At 50.6% G+C, this 20,312-nt stretch overlaps 1 protein-coding gene across 1 annotated transcript; it reads right to left on the bottom strand.

Annotated features, from left to right (window-relative positions):
- Positions 1–13,869: 13,869 nt before the first annotated feature.
- LOC123189217 (probable serine/threonine-protein kinase At1g01540) lies at positions 13,870–17,498 on the bottom strand. Its single transcript, XM_044601580.1, has 7 exons — positions 16,238–17,498; positions 15,834–15,938; positions 15,624–15,746; positions 15,374–15,544; positions 15,165–15,294; positions 14,868–15,077; positions 13,870–14,385 (listed from the first exon to the last, which is right to left on the bottom strand). Exons 1-7 carry the CDS (start codon positions 16,870–16,872, stop codon positions 14,245–14,247), a joined length of 1,515 nt encoding a protein of 504 aa, XP_044457515.1. The 5' UTR covers positions 16,873–17,498; the 3' UTR covers positions 13,870–14,244.
- Positions 17,499–20,312: the final 2,814 nt, after the last annotated feature.

The following is a 20,312-nucleotide window of genomic DNA, read 5'->3' as shown; positions in this document are numbered from 1 at the left end:
ATTCGTTTGAGGATGTAATTATCTTTACCGCTCGGGATAATACCATCCATCTGTTTTCTCTCAATGAGAAGGGTGAACTCGATGCCATCTCGCAAATTCCAGTCGTTTGCGATTATCAAGACGTCTTTCCAGAAGAGCTTCCAGGAATGCCTCCGCACAGGCCAGTTGAACTCGTTATTGATCTTGAGCCTAGCATGGAACCTGTGTGCAAGCGTCCTTACAAGCTTGGACCTGAAGAGTTGAAGGAGCTGAAGAAGCAACTCGATATTCAAGAGAAAATGGGTCTCATCCTGCCTAGTTCTTCTCCGTGGGGTTGTGGTGTTCTTTTTGTGAAGAAGAAGGATGGAACGGACTGACTTTGTGCTGATTACCGTCTAGTGAACAAGAAGACCATCAAGAACAAATACCCACTTCCCAACATCAATGAGCTGTTCGAACAACTCAAAGGTGCTCAAGTATTCTCCAAGCTTGATCTCCATATGGGTTATCATCAGATTCGAGTCCGTGAGCAAGATATTCCCAAGACGGCTTTCAGGACAAGCTTTGGTTCATATGAATACACTGTCATGTCTTTTGGCCTCGTCAACGCTCCTCCGACGTTCTCCCGCATGATGAACTTCATCTTCAGCGCCTACACCAATGACTTCGTTTTGGTCTATCTCGACGACATTCTGGTTTTCTCCAAGAACAAGGAAGATCATGCCAAGCACTTGCGTTTGGTTCTTGATAAGCTCAGGGAACATCAGTTCTACGCCAAGTTCTCCAAGTGTGAATTTTGGCTCGATGAGGTTCTTTATCTTGGTCATATCATCTCTGCCAAGGGCATTGCCGTGAATCCTGAGAAGGTGTCTGCAATTGTGAATTGGGAACCTCCTCAGAACGTGAAGCAACTCCGTAGCTTCCTCGGTCTCGCAAGCTATTGCCGAAGATTCGTTGAAAACTTTTCTAAGATCGCGAAGCCTCTCTCAAATCTTCTCCAGAAGCACGTCAAGTACGTTTGGTCTCCGGAGTGTGACATTGCTTTCAACACTTTGAAAGAGAAATTGATCACTGCTCCAGTTCTGACTCCGCCTGATGAATCCAAGCCGTACGAGGTCTTTTGTGATGCCTCTCTCCAAGGTCTTGGCGCAGTATTGATGCAAGAGAAGAAAGTTGTTGCTTATACATCTCGCCAGTTGAAGCCTAATGAGAAGAACTACCCCACTCATGATCTCGAGTTGGCGGCAGTTGTGCATGCTCTTTTGACTTGGAGACATCTTCTATTGGGAAGAAAAGTGGACATTTTCACTGATCACAAGAGTCTCAAGTACATCTTCACTCAGCCTAATCTCAACCTCAGGCAAACTCGATGGGTCGAAATGATTCAAGAGTATAATCCGAGTATTGAGTATACTCCAGGCAAGGCCAATGTGATTGCTGACGCATTGAGCAGGAAAGCTTACTGCAACAGTCTGATTCTCAAGCCTTATCAACCCGAGCTTTGTGAAGCTTTCCGCAAACTTAATCTGCAAGTTGTTCCTCAAGGTTTCCTCGCCAACCTTCAAGTCTCTCCTACCTTGGAAGACCAGATTCGCCAAGCCCAGCTTCTTGATGCTATGGTGAAAAAGGTGAAGATTGGGATTGCCAAGAGTCAGTCCAAGTACAAGTGCTACCGCCTTGATGACAAGGACACTCTCTTCTTCGAGGATCGTATTGTTGTACCCAAAGGTGACCTTCGTAAAGTGATCATGAACGAGGCTCACAATTCTCTCCTCTCCATCCACCCTGGGAGCACGAAGATGTATCAGGACCTCAAGCAAGCTTATTGGTGGACTCGAATGAAGCGCGAGATCGCTCAATTCGTGAATGAATGTGATGTCTGCAGAAGAGTGAAGGCAGAACACCAAAGGCCAGCAGGTCTCCTCCAACCTCTTGCCATTCCAGAATGGAAGTTTGACCACATTGAAATGGACTTCGTGACTGGGTTTCCAAAGTCCAAGCGTGGCAATGATGCTATATTCGTTGTCATCGACAAACTCACCAAAGTGGCTCACTTTCTGCCTATCAAAGAGTCGATCACTGCAGCTCAATTGGCGGAACTCTATACCTCTCGTATTGTCTCTCTGCACGGTATTCCTCAAGTGATCTCTTCAGACCGTGGCAGCATCTTTACCTCGAAGTTTTGGGATTCTTTTCAGAAGGCCATGGGCACGAACATCCGCTTCAGCACAGCTTTCCATCCTCAAACTAGCGGTCAAGTCGAGCGTGTCAACCAGATTCTTGAAGATATGCTCAGGGCTTGTGTGATCTCCTTCGGCATGAAGTGGGAGGATTGTCTTCCTTATGCTGAATTCTCCTACAACAACAGTTTTCAAGCAAGTTCGGGCAAGGCCCCATTTGAAATTCTGTATGGCAGGAAGTGCCGTACCCCTCTCAACTGGTCTGAAACCGGTGAACGTCAGCTTTTGGGTAATGACTTAATCACAGAGGCAGAAGAAATGTGCAAAGTCATTCGTGATAACCTCAAAGCAGCCCAATCCCGCCAGAAGAGCTACTATGATAGTAAGCACCGTGATTTGGCTTTCGAGATCGGAGATCATGTTTACCTCCGTGTCTCTCCTATGAAAGGTACTCGTCGCTTCGGTATCAAAGGGAAGCTTGCCCCTAGATACGTGGGACCTTTCAAGATTGTCAGCAAGAGAGGCGACCTCGCCTATCAACTCGAGCTTCCTTCAAACTTTGCAAATGTTCATGACGTGTTCCATGTCTCTCAGCTTCGAAAGTGCTTCAAGACTCCTGACCGCACCGTCAACTTCGAGGACATTGAGCTCCAAGAAGATCTCTCTTATCGTGAGCACCCAGTTGCTATTCTTGAAGAGACTGAACGCAAGACTCGCAACAAGTCAATCAAATTTCTCAAAGTCAAGTGGTCACACCATTCCGACCGTGAAGCTACCTGGGAACGCGAGGATCACCTCCGTTCTGAGTACCCGGCGTTCTTTCAGTCCTAGATCTCGGGACGAGATCCTTTCGTAGTGGTGGAGTGTTGTAACACCCCGGATGTAACTTTCCCAATTTGTACTCCAACTCTTGCCATTTCCGGCGTTAAGTTATATTTATTTCCTCGGGTTCGGGTCTTTGTCTCTGTGTGTTGTTGTCGTTGTCATGCATCTCATATCATGTCATCATGTGCATTGCATTTGCATACGTGTTCGTCTCATGCATTCGAGCATTTTCCCCGTTGTCCGTTTTGCATTCCGGCGCTTCGTTCTCCTCCGGTGGTCATTTCTAGCTTTCTTTCGTGTGTGGGGATTAAACATTTCCGGATTGGACCGAGACTTGCCAAGCGGCCTTGGTTTACTACCGGTAGACCGCCTGTCAAGTTTCGTATCATTTGGACTTCGTTTGATACTCCAACGGTTAACCGAGGGACCGAAAAGGCCTCGTGTGTGTTGCAGCCCAACACCCCTCCAATTTGGCCCAAAACCCACCTAAGTCTTCTCCATCATCTAGAGCGTTCGATCACGATCGCGTGGCCGAAAACCGCACCTCATTTGGACTCTCCTAGCTCCCTCTATGCCTATATAAAGTCTCTCCCCGAAATCCCGGATCCCCTCCTCCTCAAACCCTAGATCGGGCTCTCATCGCGCCGCCGGACATTTTGCACCGACGGACGTGTCCGTTACCGCCGTCCGCCGCCACGTGGCACCCCGGGATTCATCCGCCCGGGCCCCACATCGCCGCGCATCCCCGCCCCCGAGCCAGCCGGGCCCGAGGGCCCGAAGTCGCCGGTCGCCGCCGCCCTCGGTGCCGCCGCCTCCTCGCCCCGCCCCCGACGCGTCGCGACCCTGCCGCCGTCCTCCTCCGTCCGGCCCGCCGCAGCACGCCGGCTGCCGAGCTCCTCCGCCGCCGTAGCTCGCCGCCCCGCCTCCTCGTCTACGCCGGCCAGCCCCGCGCCGCCGAGCCGCCGCCCGGCCGCCACCGCCAACACCACCGCCACCTCGCAGCTCCACCGCCTCGGGCCGGCCCTCTCTCCACTCCGGCGACACCCTCTTCTCCGGCGAACATCGGATCTCACGCCCGATCCAGATCTGAACAGTAAACCAAAGGTTGATTTTTTTGTCTAAGTCCCGAAATTGCAGATCCAAGTGCCCCTGTTCGCGGCTCCGTAACTTTGCATCCGTAGCTTCGATTCATGCTTGTAGCATATCAAAATGTTCATCTCAGAGTGTACATCATTTCATTTCATTGCATCATTTTCATTTGAGTTCATCTTGATGCCCGAAATGCCATTAGAAGAGGGCTACTTGAGATAATTGTCAGATCTGCTACTCCGTTTAGGTTTTTGTCATTTTTGCCATGATTAATGTGTGCATGATATGCCCTGATGCTCTACATGTGTTTTGTTAAGGGTTTTTTCATCTTTCCAGAGGTGCAACCCATGTATTTTTGTGATGTGTGGTGACTTATGCAAGCTTGCAAAGTGGTGCACTTGCTAACTCTGTTTTCAGGGACTTAGTAATTTCACTAAGTCTTGAGCTGTTTATCTCATGATGCCATATGTTCATGTTGTTTCCTAGTGATCCGTGCCTCTTTTGAGGATGATCAGTAAGGAGTTTTGTTAATATTGTAGTGCTCTATCCATCCATGTCTTTGTTTGCAATTATGGAGCACCCTAGCTTGAGTCAATCGAGCTCTACTTTTGCTACTTTGTGAATCTGGGCAGATTGTCAACTTGTTTGCAATTTTGCCGGTGATGTTGTAGTTGATCCGTGCATGCTATGCTATTGTTCTTGCCATGTCTAGCTTGTATTTTGTGCCTTCTTGATGGATGTATGCTTGTCTTGCCATGACTTGCTCTGTAGTGAGTGCATCGAGCTCGTAAACATGCCTACTTGAGTTATATTTCAGCATGTGTCAGTTTTCACTAAGTCTGAAACTGATTATGTTTTTGCTATGTTCACATGCTTGCAATTATATTTTCTGATCCCTTTTGGCTCAAGGTCACTAAGGGACTTTTGTTAATCTCTTTGAGTAGCTCCATGCCATGCTTTACTTTGCCATGTTCAGGATCCTGTAGCATGTAGTTTTGTTGCTCCGAAGAGGGCTACCTGATCTGAAATTCCAGACAAGTGTTAATTTCACTAAGTCTGAGATCTGTTTGTCACATGCATTTTTGCCATGCTTGTTTGAACCTGTTAATGGATGAATTGGCCGTAGCTCAGTGCTAGACTTTTGTTAAACATCTTGTGTGCATCCCTGCCATGTTTTTTTGTCATGTTTGGGTGCTGTAGCATGTTCATTTCATTGCATTTAGATGCCTACTTGTTGTAAATCGCAGACCGGTGTCATTTTTGAATCGCTTGCCATTTCCAAACCGTAACTCCGATTCCGGCGTTCTTTATATCGTTTTCAAGCGATTTCATCTCATATTTCCAGTGGAACACTTGGATTTCCAAGTTGAGGCCAGGTTCATGCATTTCCTGTCATATCTTGCATTTTGCATCCCGCATCGCATCCCGCATAGCATATCATCATTGCATCATATTGCTTGATCCTTGCACGTGGTTGATTGTATCCTTGTTGCTTGTTTGTCTTGTTTGGGTAGAGCCGGGAGACGAGTTCGCTAACGAGGAGCCCGTTGAGTTTGCTTTCGAGGATCCAGTCAACTCTGACAACTGTGCAGGCAAGATGATCATACCCTCGAAATCACTACTATCTTTGCTATGCTAGTTTGCTCGCTCTTTTGCTATGCCAATGCTACGATGCCTACCACTTGCTTGCAAGCCTCCCAAATTGCCATGTCAAACCTCTAACCCACCATGTCCTAGCAAACCGTTGATTGGCTATGTTACCGTTTTGCTCAGCCCCTCTTATAGCGTTGCTAGTTGCAGGTGAAGATCGGAGGCCGTTCCTTGTTGGAACATTTATTTACTTGTTGGGATATCATTATATTGCTATCTTATCTTAATGCATCTATATACTTGGTAAAGGGTGGAAGGCTCGGCCTCTCGCCTAGTGTTTTGTTCCACTCTTGCCGCCCTAGTTTCCGTCATATCGGTGTTATGTTCCCGGATTTTGCGTTCCTTACGCGATTGGGTTATAATGGGAACCCCTTGATAGTTCGCCTTGATTAAAGCTTTTCCAGCAATGCCCAATCTTGGTTTTACCATTTGCCACCTAGCCTTTTCTTTCCCTTGGGTTCTGCAGACTCAAGGGTCATCTTTATTTTAACCCCCCCCCGGGCCAGTGCTCCTCTGAGTGTTGGTCCAACCTAGAGCCCCTTGCAGCGCCACCTCGGGGAAACTTGAGGGCTGGTTTTAGTTGTACGGATTGCTTATCCGATTGTGCCCTGAGACAGAGATATGTGCAGCTCCTATCGGGATTTGTCGGCACATTCGGGCGGTGTTGCTGGTCTTGTTTTAACCTATCGAAGTGTCTTGAATTACCGAGATACCGAGTCTGATCGGAACGTGTTGGGAGGAGGTCTATTCCTTCGTTGACCGTGAGAGCTTGTCATGGGCTAAGTTGGGACTCCCCTGCAGGGATTTGAACTTTCGAAAACCGTGCCCGCGGTTATGGGAAGATGGGAATTTGTTAATGTACGGTTGTAGATAACTTGAACCTTAACTTAATTAAAATGAATCAACGGCGTGTGTTACCGTGATGGCCTCTTCTCGGCGGAGTCCGGGAAGTGGACACGGTGTTGGAGTTATGTTTGCGCAGGTTGCTCTCTAGTTTCTCGCTCGCGCTTTGCCTCCTCTTCTCGCTCTCTTTTGCGAATAAGTTAGCCACCATACTTGCTAGTCGCTTGCTGCAGCTCCACATATATTTACCTTGCCTTACCTATAAGCTTAAATAGTCTTGATCGCGAGGGTGCGAGATTGCTGAGTCCCTGTGGCTCACAGATTACTATTACACCAGATGCAGGGCCTGATGATTCCGCTCCAGGAGACGCGTATGAGCTCAAGTGGGAGTTCGACGAAGACTCTCAACGTTACTATGTTTCCTTTCCCGATGATCAGTAGTGGTGCCCAGTTGGGGGTGAACGGGACCGTTGTCGCATGTTGGGTTCTCTTTTATTTTGGCGCCGTAGTCGGGCCATGAGTGTTTGGTTGATGTAATGTTATTTATGTACTTGATTGACGTGGCGAGTGTAAGCCAACTATGTTATCTCCCCTTTATTATTCTTATTACATGGGATGTTGTGAAGATTGCCTAACTTGCGACATATGCCTTCAATGCGATTATGCCTCTAAGTCGTGCCTCGACATGTGGGAGATATAGTCGCATCGAGGGTGTTACACCGTACCTGGACATTGGTTCCCCAGCCTCCTCGCGCCAACGTCATCAACGACAAGTGGGTCTTTCGCCATAAGACCCGCTCGGATGGTACTCTTGAGCGCTACAAGGCTCGCTGGGTGGTTCGTGGTTTCCGCCAGCGCGCTGGAGTGGACTTCACTGAGACGTTTGCCCCGGTTGTCAAACCGGGCACGATCTGCACCGTCCTCCAGCTCTTAGTGTCCCGAGGCTGGCCTGTTCACCAGATGGATGTCTCCAACGCCTTTCTCCACGACCATCTTGAGGAGCAGGTGTATTGTGAGCAACCCACCGGTTTCGTCGACGCCTCCCTTCCTGGCCATGTGTGTCTGCTGCCCCGCTCTCTCTACGGGCTCAAGCAGGCACCCTGCGCCTGGTACCAGCGGATCGCCGGGTTTCTTCAGACACTGGGCTTCAGCGTCACTCGCTCGGATGCCTCACTGTTTGTCTATCGACACGGTGACACGAACTGCATATTTGCTCCTTTACGTCGATGACATCATCCTGACGGCCTGCTCTGCAACTCTTCTTCAGCAGATTACTCTCCGGCTGCGTGACGAGTTTTCCATCAAAGACTTGGGTGCTCTACATTATTTCCTTGGCATTGAGGTCGTTTGGCTCCCGGACGGTTTCTTTCTTCATCAGCAGAAGTATGCACACGATCTTCTTGAGCGTGCTGGCATGCTCAACTGTCACCCTGTTGCTACTCCTGTTGACACGAATGCCAAGGTTTCTGCTCTTGAGGGCTCGCCAGCGTCGGATGCTCCTTTCTACCGGTCTATCGTTGGTGCTCTTCAGTACTTGACTCTCACCAGACCGGATCTTCAGTATGCTGTTCAGCAGGCGTGTCTCCACATGCACGCCCCTCGTGACTCTCATTGGACTCTCGTGAAGCAGATCCTTCGCTACATCCGCGGCACGATGACCCTTGGGCTGACACTCACGGCGTCCACTTCTCTGGAGATGATGGCCTACTCCGATGCAGACTAGGCTGGCTGCCCAGATACTCGTCGGTCCATCTCTGGCTACTGCGTCTACCTCGGTCCTTCACTCGTCTCGTGGTCGTCCAAGTGACAACCCACGGTTTCGCGCTTCAGCACGGAGGCTGAGTACCGAGTCGTGGCCAACACCGTTGCCGAGTGCACCTGGCTACGACAGTTACTTCAGGAGATGCATCACGACGTCTCCCAGGCCACGGTTGTCTACTGCGACAACGTTTCTGCGGTGTACCTCTCCGCCAACCCCTTTCATCATCGCCGGACTAAACACATTGAGCTGGACATTCCTTTTGTGCGCGAGTAGGTGGCTCTTGGACGCATTCGGGTTCTCCATGTGCCGACTGCGCAACAGTTCGCCGATGTGATGACGAAGGGACTGTCAACTTCTACCTTCGAGGAGTTTCGTTCCAGTCTTTGCGTCACTGGCGCCGCTTCGACTGCGGGGGGTGGGGGTGGGGGTGTTGAGTATATTGTGTACGTGTATATTTGTGTGTAGGGCCCACCTCCTGTTTCCTCTGTATAGTTGAGGTTGTGGCCCACCTCTGTACTTATATATACGTGCCTGGTGCACCGATCAATACATCAGAGATTGCACAGCCCATATCTTGTCCTTCTACAGTAAAGACAATACCCAACCCTGTCGGAGAGAAAAGGAAAAGATTTACCCAAGAGCAAGAGAGTGCTAGAAAGGATGTCGAGCGTGCCTTTGGTGTTTTGCAATCTCGATGGGGCATCGTTCGGTATCCTGCTAATACTTGGAGCACGCAAAAACTATGAGAGGTGATGACTGCTTGTGTGATCATGCACAATATGATCGTAGAAGACGAGCGCCCGAAATGTCTGTACGATCAAGGCTTTCAGTTTCAAGGTGAGAGTATTGTGCCTGAGCATGAAGTAGCGACAACATTTGAGCAGTTAATTCAGTTTTATGAAGACACGCGTGAATGGGAAACTCACGTGCAACTGTAAAATGATTTGGTTGAGCATATGTGGACTCATGTTGGCAACCAATAGATGTATCTTCTTTTATTCATTTGCAAAACTATGTGAAACATTTTTATTTTTATTTGGCGTGTAACTATACTATTTATTTGGGCGAAACTATTTTGCTTATTAAATTTTTATTTCACAATATGCTGAATGTAATGTAAAATTGGACAGCCAACCGGCTACGTCTGTACATATGGGTCGACGCGTTGGACGAGCTGGCGACCCATATTAAAAACAGGGCGGACGTCGGGCGGGCAGCCGACCTAAACGGACAAAATGCGGACGAAATCACCGTCCGTTTGGGTCGGCCCGTTGGAGTTGCTTTTAAAACATTTGTTACCAAGTGTCCATTGTCAAAAAAGAAAAGGCAGCACCCGCACCCGCACCCACACCAACATGGGGCGTGCTACAAATCATCCGATTGATGCGAGCCTAATCATAAACCGCCTCCGTGGCCGCTAGATGCAATCCATCACAGCCGTTTACTTTTCTCTCCACGGATCCCGCATTACAATCTCCCAGCCTATCTCCATCATCAGTGGCCGGCGCTGCTAGCCTGCTACTGCCCCGCTGCTGCAGAATGCAAAGTGGTCGTCCATGGCGCTCTCTTGTCGCTCCGCTGCAGCACCGGTGGCCCAACGATGCTCCATTGTAAGTGACGGTGTTCCGGTGCGGCTCCACTGCAACACTGACGACCCGGCAATGCTCCATTGCAACCTCATCGCACTACGGCGAGGCGTGGCGGTGCTCTGGCGCAGCCATTGCAGCATCCGACGACCCCGGCGATGCTCCATCGCAACCTCATCACAGCACGGCGAGGTGTGACGGTGCTCCGGCGCAGCTCCATTGCAGCATCCGACGACCTCGGCGATGCTCCATTGCAACCACATCCAGCACGACGAGGCGTGACGGTGCGCTCCGGCGCAGCTTCATTGCAGCATCCGACGACCACCGGTGATTCTCCATTGCAACCTCATGGCAGCACGGCGAGGCGTGACGGTGCTCCAGTGAAGCTCCATCATAGCACCAAAACGGCCCCAACGATGATTTCAGCTCCAGCGCAGCACCACACGACCTGGCGGTGCTCCATCATAGAACTCGCCAGCCACCACAGCTTCATCGCAGCACTGGGCTATTGGAAAGCAGGGCGCGTCGCCATTGGTCGCCGCCTGCCCCATGGAGCACAGCTCGTGCGGGTTAGTAGCACGACGATCCCCTTCTGCAGCATCCTTCGGATGGCGGCGAGATGCGCGGGGTTGCAGCACCACAAGCACATCGCGCCCGGCCGTGGGCAGGGGGTTGGCATCCGCTCACTAGACATGGTGGCCACTGTCCGCTGGCAGCAACCGGGGTACCTCACAGCGCCGGCGTCCGCGGCCACCCCTCGCAGCACCATCGTCCCTCCGTCTGCAGCTTGCAGCACCAACTGCCGAGGGAGCGTGTGAGAGCTTTAGCATCGTCCATGGCAAAGGAACGAGGAAAGAGGATAAGGATGGGTTGGGTAGATGAACGATTCGCTGGGCCATGTCGTGTTGACTGAGCGATATGGACACGGATTTATGTGGGACCATGACGCGTGACTCGCTGCGGATGCGGCTGATTTCTGGAGAAATCATCCGGCTGAATTAAAGTGATTTCCCACCAACATTGGGCGTGGCAGCGGCAGCCTAGGTGGATGGCGAACTGTCGGCGGCGGTTGTCCGGGCAAAGCGTCACGGACAGCAGTAGTAGGGGCACGGCACGAGGACAGCGAAGCCGCCTGTGAGATTTTAGGAGAAGCTGAGCTCTCGCCGGCCCCATGCACCCCCACCCCCAGCCGCAGGAAATACATCTCCGGAACGCCATCGTCTAAATAAATCATAACGTTTCTTTCTTGCTAATCATCAACCTTGTTTTGTATCTAGCCTGGATCACCTAATTCACCTCAGATTCCGTCCATGATTGCCACCTGAACCCTACCTTTTTCTGTGCAGGCACTACACGGTTCCGTTTGCTCACTGAGACCGACAGTGCTCCTTTGAAAATCTGAGTGAGTGTGCAATTGGTTGCCAGTAGGCAGGCTAAGCTGTCTTCACTGTCAAGCATGGCTGAATAATGATAGTATCGTCAGCTGTTAATACTACTTTGCTAAACAATGCCAGGTAGGTTAGACCATGGCCTCGCATGCCACCAACCTCTCCTTTTCCTCCCCCTCCAGGACTCCAGCTTGAAGCAACAATTATTTTTTTCAAAATGGAGGCAAAAGAATTGCCTCATCGATTAATTAAGAAGAAGAGAATTGTCCGGTTAATGTACGGGAAACCGGGCTAAAACCGAAACAATCAGACCATAATTGGGTTATTCACCAATCATGACCCCACGAGCACACGTGCAACCCGCCAAACCCTCCTAACACACAATAACTCCGCATGCTTGTACACCACAATTTTGAACCCGACAAGAACATCCCAACAAAAGATAGTGAACCACGCCGAAACCACAATGACAACCCGAACCGTGAGGATGAGCCGAGGGACCGGGAATCATCCATTAAGCAGCTGCGGGCGTCTTACCTATGGCGCCACTCTTTTTGCCTTTGCACCTTAGTGACTTCTCTTTCACTATACTAGTCCGAGGGCAATCACTCACCTTGTATTTGCCCTTGAATGTCGTTCCCGTCAGGAGGCAAGCAATTGCCCTTCCAGTTCCAGGGCTAATAGCCTCCACGCTAGCGAGCAAGTCACAAAGCTCTTTTGCAAAGAGAGCATTGAAATTATCCGTCGGCGAGGGTGGAATGGGTGCAGAAGCCACATGTGAGCGCGCAGGCGAGTTCACCTCACTCGACTCACATGTCAAGGTTGAATCATGTCCCTCACACGTGGTTGTCTGCGTGTCCACCATCATATGCTCCATTGATAGAGGCGAATCAGAGCTCGCACATAACGCTTGAAGCTCGGGCATCACCTGCAACACCGGAGGCACAACCACAGGAATGGTCCCGCCCTCAGCGGTAGACATTACAGTGGGCAAGGCAGACGGCGATGATGAGTTGTCCATAGCTCTAGGGGAGAAACAACCATAGAGCTCCTCAACCCTGTTCTCCACTAAGCCATCAACATCAACCTCACTAGAAGGATGTGACGTAGGAGCGGATTGCAACACAACCGGCACAAGAGAGAGCTTTCCCAGAGCAGCCTCCGCTCGCTCCAGAAAGCTCCCAACGCGCACCAGGAGCTTAACCTGGGCTGCTAGAGTGGACTGGAGCAGTACTTCAGATTGGGTTCCCGACTCAGCATGAGCGGAAACGACCGATGCCCAGGACCTTCGGTGAAGCACCTTGGAGGGGAGCTGGGATACCATCGGACCATCACAAGGAGTTGGAGCTCGGTAATGCTCGGTGTCGAGGCGAGACCGTGGCGGCATGGCAAGGCATGCAAGTGAGCTGAATGGACGCCAAGCATTGCGACACCCACGCGCCCAGTGGCCGTTCTCCAAGCAGCGGGAGCACCTCAAGGGATCTATGCAATCAGCCGCTCGATGACCAGGAGCAAGACATCTGCAACACCTACCAAAGAGCCACGCCGGAATGGGACGAGGGGGCAATGCCGGAGCTGGCGACTCCAGACAGCGCCGACCATGCCGAGGCAGCACATCTTGCCATCCTCCACTCGCCTCTCTCTCGTGCATCACACACCGATCAGTATGCTGAGCTGCCGGGACAGAGCTTTTGGCAGCCGGTGGCGTCAATGGGGCCAACTCCTCCTCTTCCACATCGTCAACATTCTCGTCACCAAGGGAAGCCCAGGACACATGCCGCCCCATGTCTAAGTCAGCCGGGGACGCGTCGACGGGTGTTGTCGGGGACGAGTCGATGATGAGCGCTGCTGGAGACGACGTGGCAGGACGGAAGGCTGCACCGGCTGTAGCGGGAGCGGAGGGCTCTGTCGAAGCCGAAGATGTCGTCGCCTCCTCCCCGAGGAGCGTACGGGCCACCCTTCGCCCTTGGACGGCTGGTTCGGCACGGCGGGAGGCGAGGGCGGCCGCGGCAAGAGTTGACGCGGGAGCTGGAGCGGGAGGCGGCGGACAGCCGACGCTCAACACGGCAGGAGTGGCCGCCGCCATCGCGACCGACGTGGATGCGCGCCGAGGTCGTGGGTCGGGGCGGCGAGAGGCGAGGGCGGTCGTGGGAACTGGAGCAGCGGGCGGCGAGGAGCCGGCGCTCGGCACGGCCGGAGTGGCCGCTGCGGCCGACGCAGGCGCGGGTCGAGGTCGTGGACGAGCACCCATGACGTCACCCCGCGGGGAGAAGCACATAGGCTGCAAGAGGGCGTCGAGAGGATGCCAGATCTGGACCGGGCACTTGCAGGGGAGGCCGGAGAAGGGAGATCAGGGCGGCGGCGCCGCCGACGCAGGCGGGCTCGCGAGAGCCATGTCCGCTCACGGATTAGATTTGGATCGCACGAATTACTTTGGAGGCTCGTGCTGAAGCAGCAATTATATGATACCAGTAGAGTACCATGCCATGCAATCCCTGGCTGTCAATCTAAGTATCCAGCCTGAAGAACTGAACCATCAAATTTCTATGTGAAAGCTAGTAGCAAAGTATAGAAAATGAATCTCATCAAGGAAGAAAAGGGACAAGGAATCATAAGCTGAGCAGCAACATGACACCAACCAGGAGGTCGGTCATAAGCGACGCTCAGCTTTACCCCTGAAAGTATAGGGCCTTTATCATACGGAGATATATCTTTTACATAAACACGATCCGGCGAAACCAACCAAAAAATCCCTATGCCTACCATAATTAATCCAGTAATGTACAGATGCTATCACGATCTCTCCATAGACGCTTTCCATGGTTCCACACCTGACTCAACCCATGGAGCCGCAAACGAGCTTGTTTGTAGTAGGTCTGCGCCATCCAGCTTCTTTCTTGATCATGCACAAAGGTCCGGAAGAATCACCGTTTCCATCATAGCTAGGTCTCTTGATTTCTCCACCTTGAATTGTCTGCTTTTGATTGACCTTTCGGTGTGTCGTTCCCGCTGCTATCGCCAGGTTCACCCGAAGGTGTTTCCCCCAATTTCGCTTGACCTGGAGCTCTGCCAGCTCGGCGGTCCTGGCAATAAGAGTAACAAAAGGTATATCACTATAAATAAACACATTTTCTCCATAAAAACTTTTCTTAAGTAAATTTTGAACTAATTATGAGGGGAAAGGTTGTTATTCAGATATTAAAAGGCAAATGGCTGGCTTCATTTACACACATCTTAAACCTGAACAGATTCAAACTGGAAAGAAGATGCTGAAATCCATATTTCGTGTAACAAAGAGAAAAAGTATCAACCTGCCATGTAACTTACAATGACCAAAAGGGAGCCCTTTCAGCAACAGGCAAAAGAGAAAATGTATGGTATAACAATCTAAAGTAAAACAATGTACTATGATACTTGACGTGTTCATCTTGATGTCCTTTCCCGGCAACACGAAAAATAAATAGGGGTAACAAATATATTGCAAAATTATTCTTGAGATAATTGTTATTAAATGGCATCTACTTGAAAATAAAGATAAAAAATTTGCCATGCCATATTGACTTACATCTCTGTAGGGGAAATCATCAACTTCAAGCATGTGAATCACATGACCAATCTTTGGCCTCTTGCGAGCTTCAGGGTCTACACATCGCAGAGCCACTAGCAAAGCCTTTTTCAGTGCCCTTGAAGTAGGCTTCTCGGTCATCTTGGGATCCAAAACCCCCTCTGAATTTCGGCTGCTCACCATTGTCTTCAGCCATTCAACGAGATTAACCTGAAAGATTAATCTGCAGAATTTATAAATGCATTTCACGAGTGCTTAATTTAGCACTGGTTATAAGGAGGCACAGCCATTACTAACCTCTCCAGGTGGCCTGTTGTAATCTACTGGTACCCTACCAGATATTATTTCCATAATAAGAATCCCAAAACTATAGACATCACTAGTTTCATTCAACATGCCAGTGCCTGCATACTCTGGAGCAACGTACCTGTAATAACAAGAGATACATAAGCAACTATGAACATGTTTATCTTGTGTGACGATGATTTTATGAGTACCGTACTAACCCAAATGTCCCCATAACCCTGGTCGTGACGTAACTCCTCTCTGAGCCCAAAAGCTTTGCTAGCCCAAAATCAGAAAGCTTAGCGTTCCAATGCTTGTCAAGTAGGATATTGCTTGACTTGACATCACGGTGAACCACCTTTGGCTCAAGTCCCTCGTGCAAATACATTAAACTGCACAACTAGGTAACTGTGTAAGTATTAAGTTGTGGTAAATATATTTTCAGATCATCAGTAACTCACATGCACTTACCCTTTTGCTGATCCAAGAATAATCTTCATTCTTATGTCCCATGTAAGAGGGCTCACAGGACCAACATCACCATGAATCCACTGCTCCAAAGTTCCATTATTGACAAACTCGTACACAAGCATCCTGGAAAGAATTCATATACAACACATTTATGTTACAAGCGCCTCATTTATCGAATACAGCAGTTCAACTTATCACTCAAGGAGGTACCTTTGGTTGCCCTCAGCACAGTATCCAAGCAGCCGCACGAGGTTCTTGTGCCGCACCCGCCCGATTGCTTCGACCTCAACCTTGAATTCCCTCTCAGCCTGGCCCCTAACAAACCAAGTATATTACTAAATTCAGCAACACAAAAACCACACGTTACACAAATCACACATTTCAGCCTCTCAAATGGCAGCTTCCACGCTAAGCATGCTAACAACGACCTGCCATTTTTTTTATCAAGTTCTTGCACAATGTCACCATCTGAATTGTCAATATCTCAAGTCAGATTCAGTGACCCGGTGCATCCATCAAATTATACATCTTGCTTAAACTCAAATCAATTAGACGCCAATCAGAAACAAGGCTCTAAATTTGGCTATACTTGAGTTCACGGGAAGCGCTGTTACCTGTTATTCAGCAAATTCTTGACGGCGACCTGTGTGCCGTCCTCGAGAATGCCATGGTACACGATGCCGTAGCCGCCCTCGCCAATCACCTTCTCATCGGCGAACATTGCCGTCGCTGCCTCGAGCTCCTTGAGAGTGTACCAGTGGCCCCACCCGAGGTGTGAGACCTCGGGCACGCCCGGCTCCGGGCCACCTCCGCGGCTCTCGCCGCTGGCCCCGCGAGACGACGGCCCCCCGCTACGCTGATGGTGGGGCGGCGGCTGCTCCGGGAACGTGATGCGGTGCTCCTTGCCGGTCTCGATCTGGATGGACTCTTGCGGGGACGCCTGGAGAATCTGAGCGAGCGGCACCTTGGGCGCGGTGCCCCCCACGGGGGCCTGCGCGCCGCGAGAGGGCACCTCTTGGATGTCCTTGGGCGGCTTGGTGGGGTTCTTGGGATGGGCACTGGGCGCGACGGTGGCGAGGTGGAGGACGGGGCCGGCGGGGGCGCGGCGACGGCGACGACGGCGGTTGGCGAGAAGGCACAGCAGGGAGAGGAGGACGAGGAGGAGCACGAAGGCGGCGCCGACGCCGATGCCAACGAGCTCCCACAGGTGGAGCCCGAAGACGACGGTGCTCTGGTCCGAGTCCGACATCGGACCGCGGCGGCGAAGCTCGTCGGCTCAACCAGGAATGGCGGATCTCCGCAACAACTCTGGCTTTCTTGCAGAATTCGGTGCTAAAGAGAGATCGGGTTTCGAACAGAGCAGCCCGCTAAAGCTTGGGTTCCCTCAGAGAATAAATGAATGGGCAATCCAGGCGGCCAAGATTGGATTTCGCAGAGGATGATGCAGTGGGAAACGCTGGGGCTTTTGGGCGAGGAGGGGAATTTAGGACAGGATGGAGTGACAAAAAGGGTGGATTTGAGGGGCGGCAGGGCCCGAGACGTTGGATTTGGGAGCAATGTGGAGGCGGAGACCAAAGATTAGACGATTGTTTTGGGGCAAAGGGTGAGGGCTGGTTAATTTGTTCTTGATAAAAGATTGGATTGTGGTTGGGAGGAGGGTTTGGGGGAGGGGAGGGTGGTTGGTGGTGATCTTTAGAGTAACAACAAATCAACGAGGGAATGGAGAGCGAAGGATCAATTATTAGGAGCGGTACTCCCTACTCCCACAGACGGTGTGGAGAGAGAGATGAGTGAGGACTGATGGGTTGCAGGAGGGGAGGAGGAGCGCCAGTGCAGTGCCAGTGCCTAGTGGGAGCTGTGAGGGGAGTGGTGAGTGGTGACAGGGTGTGTGTGGCTGCTTTTATTTGTTTTGGCCATTGCAATTGCATGCATGGAGGATTAGATTAGACAAGTCAAGGGTCAAGGCCTAATAAAATAAGTAGGTCAGGTCAGAAGAGAAAGAGAAGTAGGGGCATGGATGGAGCCATGGAGGGTAGGAGGATGATTTTTTTTTTTGAGGAAAAGGAGGATGATATTTTGGGGGCCTGAAAAAGGGGAGGAGCTGGAGAGAGCTGATGCGAGCTGTCACGCAGTATTGGACTATGAGGGAGAACGTCCAATTGGTTGCACGGTCTTGGGTCTGTTGTTTTTTCTATATATATATATTTTTTAATCTTGATTGGTTTGGAATGGCTTATCACGTTTGTAGCACATTTTTCTTATTTTTTATGCGACTTTCATGTGTGCCTCGGTATCACAAAAAATTCGACATCCGCTCATTGACCTATGCGGGTGCGACGACGCGGCTTGTCGCAGTGTCACTGACAGAGGCGAAAAAAACTAGACCGATGCGGGTGTGAGGAGGGGTTTTCACTCCGACCGTTGCTCGGATTAGATAGTTACCTTGCTGGAGGCGGGAAAGAAATTTGACCTATGTGCCTATGCGGGTGGGTGTCTTTTTCCTTCGATCGCCTCTCGAATTAGATAGCTACTCTGTTGGATGCAGGGATGACGCGGTTTGACGTGGCACTGCAGGCGAAGGCGAGGTAAGGATGGGAGGAAGTTGGGTGGCCAAAGGAGAAAAAGGAATGTGTCAGGACCCCGACTCGATGTCACATCGATCTAGCTGGTAACACCTCATATCACTTTGTGGCCTCACGCACGGTATCCCCACGGGTGTCGTCTTACCTTTTCCCGGGACCGTTTGCGCCTTTTGGCTCACGTATATGATAGTGTCGCTAGCATCCATATGATAAAGAGCCCGGGCTGACATGACTAGTCGTAAACCCAAAGTGGCACAGACTTACAGGGACAGGCATCCATGACCCAGCTCCGAACGTGTCGGTCATCAGCAAGTGGGTCCGGGCTGTAGCACTGGGCTAGCAGGACTCCGGTAAACCGGGCTGTAGCGGGCTAACAGGACTCCGGTACTCAAAGCGTGACATTTCCCCGAAGGGACAGACACAGGAACGAAGAAGGACACATGCCGGCCAGCCTAAGTGTTCCAGAGCAGTAGCAAGCTACCATGGCTCAGCGGTAACACTAGGAGACATTTCCCGGTAAGAGAGACTACTAAAGATAAACAACTAGATAGTCAGATCCCACACATACCAAGCATTTCAATCATACACACAATATGCTCGATATGTGCAAATACAACGAAGCATCACAACATGACTCTATGACACAAGTACTTTATTTAAGGCTCAGGGAGCCATACATAACATACACACAAAGGTACGGGTCTCACGACCCAAAATACAAGTCATACAGTCATACAAACCAACAGCGGAAGTAACTTGTCTGAGTACAGACAACTAGTAAACTAAAAGAGGCTTGGAAAGCCTAGCTATACTACGTGGTCCTTCACAAGCTCAGGGTCACCACCTGGGTCTTTAGCCTACTCGTTGATGTCAACGTCTACATAGAACCCATCAGAAGGGGTTGCAACGTCATCTGTAAAAAATGTAGATTAAAGCAACATGAGTACAAAGGTACTCAGCAAGACTTACATCAGATCCTACATACATGCATAGTATCAAGAAGGGTTGGTGGAGTTATTGCAGCAAGCCAGCTTTGACTCTTGGCTAGACTATCCTACGATACTCCATTTTGAAATAGTTTTGCGCACACGAGTCCACTACTCACCACTTCAATACACTACCGAGGATCCACCTCCGTCTTCCTACGGAAGAGCCATCCTCGGCACTCACACTTATCTTGAGGCTTTTATCAGTTTCCATTTACTTGTCTATGAACTGCATAGGCAACCAAGTAGTCCTTTACCGCGGACGCGGCTATTCGAATAGATCATGTTAACCCTGCAGGGGGTACTTCTTCATACACGCTCTCACCACTTACCGTCGTTTACACGACATGTACTCGGCAACCTTCAAGCGGAAGCCCAACGTGGGTGTCGGCCACGACCTACCTAATCACCTAAGCCTCCAGTCCAGGTTTATCGCCTATTCAGGTTCCATCCGCAGGGAGTCCGGCCGAGGTTTCCCATACGGCCCCGAACGATGTGAACAGGGTTCCCGAGATACCTAACGGGTATTCGGTACACCGTGCCACGTACCTACCGCATCACAGCCCACCCCTACGGTCAGCGCTGTCCACGGCCTCCAGTAGGCTACAAACACCAGAAACTACTTGCAACTCCTGGACGGAGAACTAGGGTGAATAAGAAGTCGAGAGGGTCCATTGGTTTCGGGCCCAATGCATGGTAGTAGCTGATTCTTAAATCACACATACAGATCTCAGTGCTTAAGGTCGGCTTCAATGAAACAACCCACCATGTACTCCTACATGGCCTCTCATCGATACCTTTACCAAATCGTGTTCACTATACCACTCTCATTACCGACATAATCATTTCACTCTAGCCCATCACCCAGATGAACCAGACCTGACACGACTCTAAGCATAGCAGGCATAGCAAGGTAGGAACAACACATACATATGGCTCAATCAACTCCTACACATGCTAGTGGGTTTCATCTAGTTACTGTGGCAATGACAGGTCATGCAGAGGAAATGGGTTCAACTACCGTAGCACACAGCAGTTTGAATCGCGTTGTCTTAATGCAGTAAAAGAGAGCAGGAGCGAGAACATGGGATTGTATCGATATGATCAAATGGTTGGTTGCT

This window comes from Triticum aestivum, chromosome 2A (assembly GCF_018294505.1).
Source record: "Triticum aestivum cultivar Chinese Spring chromosome 2A, IWGSC CS RefSeq v2.1, whole genome shotgun sequence".
In the NCBI taxonomy this organism is placed as follows: Eukaryota; Viridiplantae; Streptophyta; class Magnoliopsida; order Poales; family Poaceae; genus Triticum; species Triticum aestivum.
The sequence above is the reverse complement of the archived record's forward strand: the minus strand, read 5'-3'. Positions and strand labels throughout refer to the sequence as shown.

Coding starts and splice junctions, on each gene's coding strand:
- LOC123189217 (XM_044601580.1), bottom strand. CDS start 16,872: ATGTCGGACTCGGACCAGAGCACCGTCGTCTTCGGGCTCCACCTGTGG. Junction 15,078..15,164: donor ACAACAGGCCACCTGGAGAG/GTTAGTAATGGC, acceptor TTAATCTTTCAG/GTTAATCTCGTTGAATGGCT. Junction 14,386..14,867: donor ATGATTTCCCCTACAGAGAT/GTAAGTCAATAT, acceptor TCTTATTGCCAG/GACCGCCGAGCTGGCAGAGC.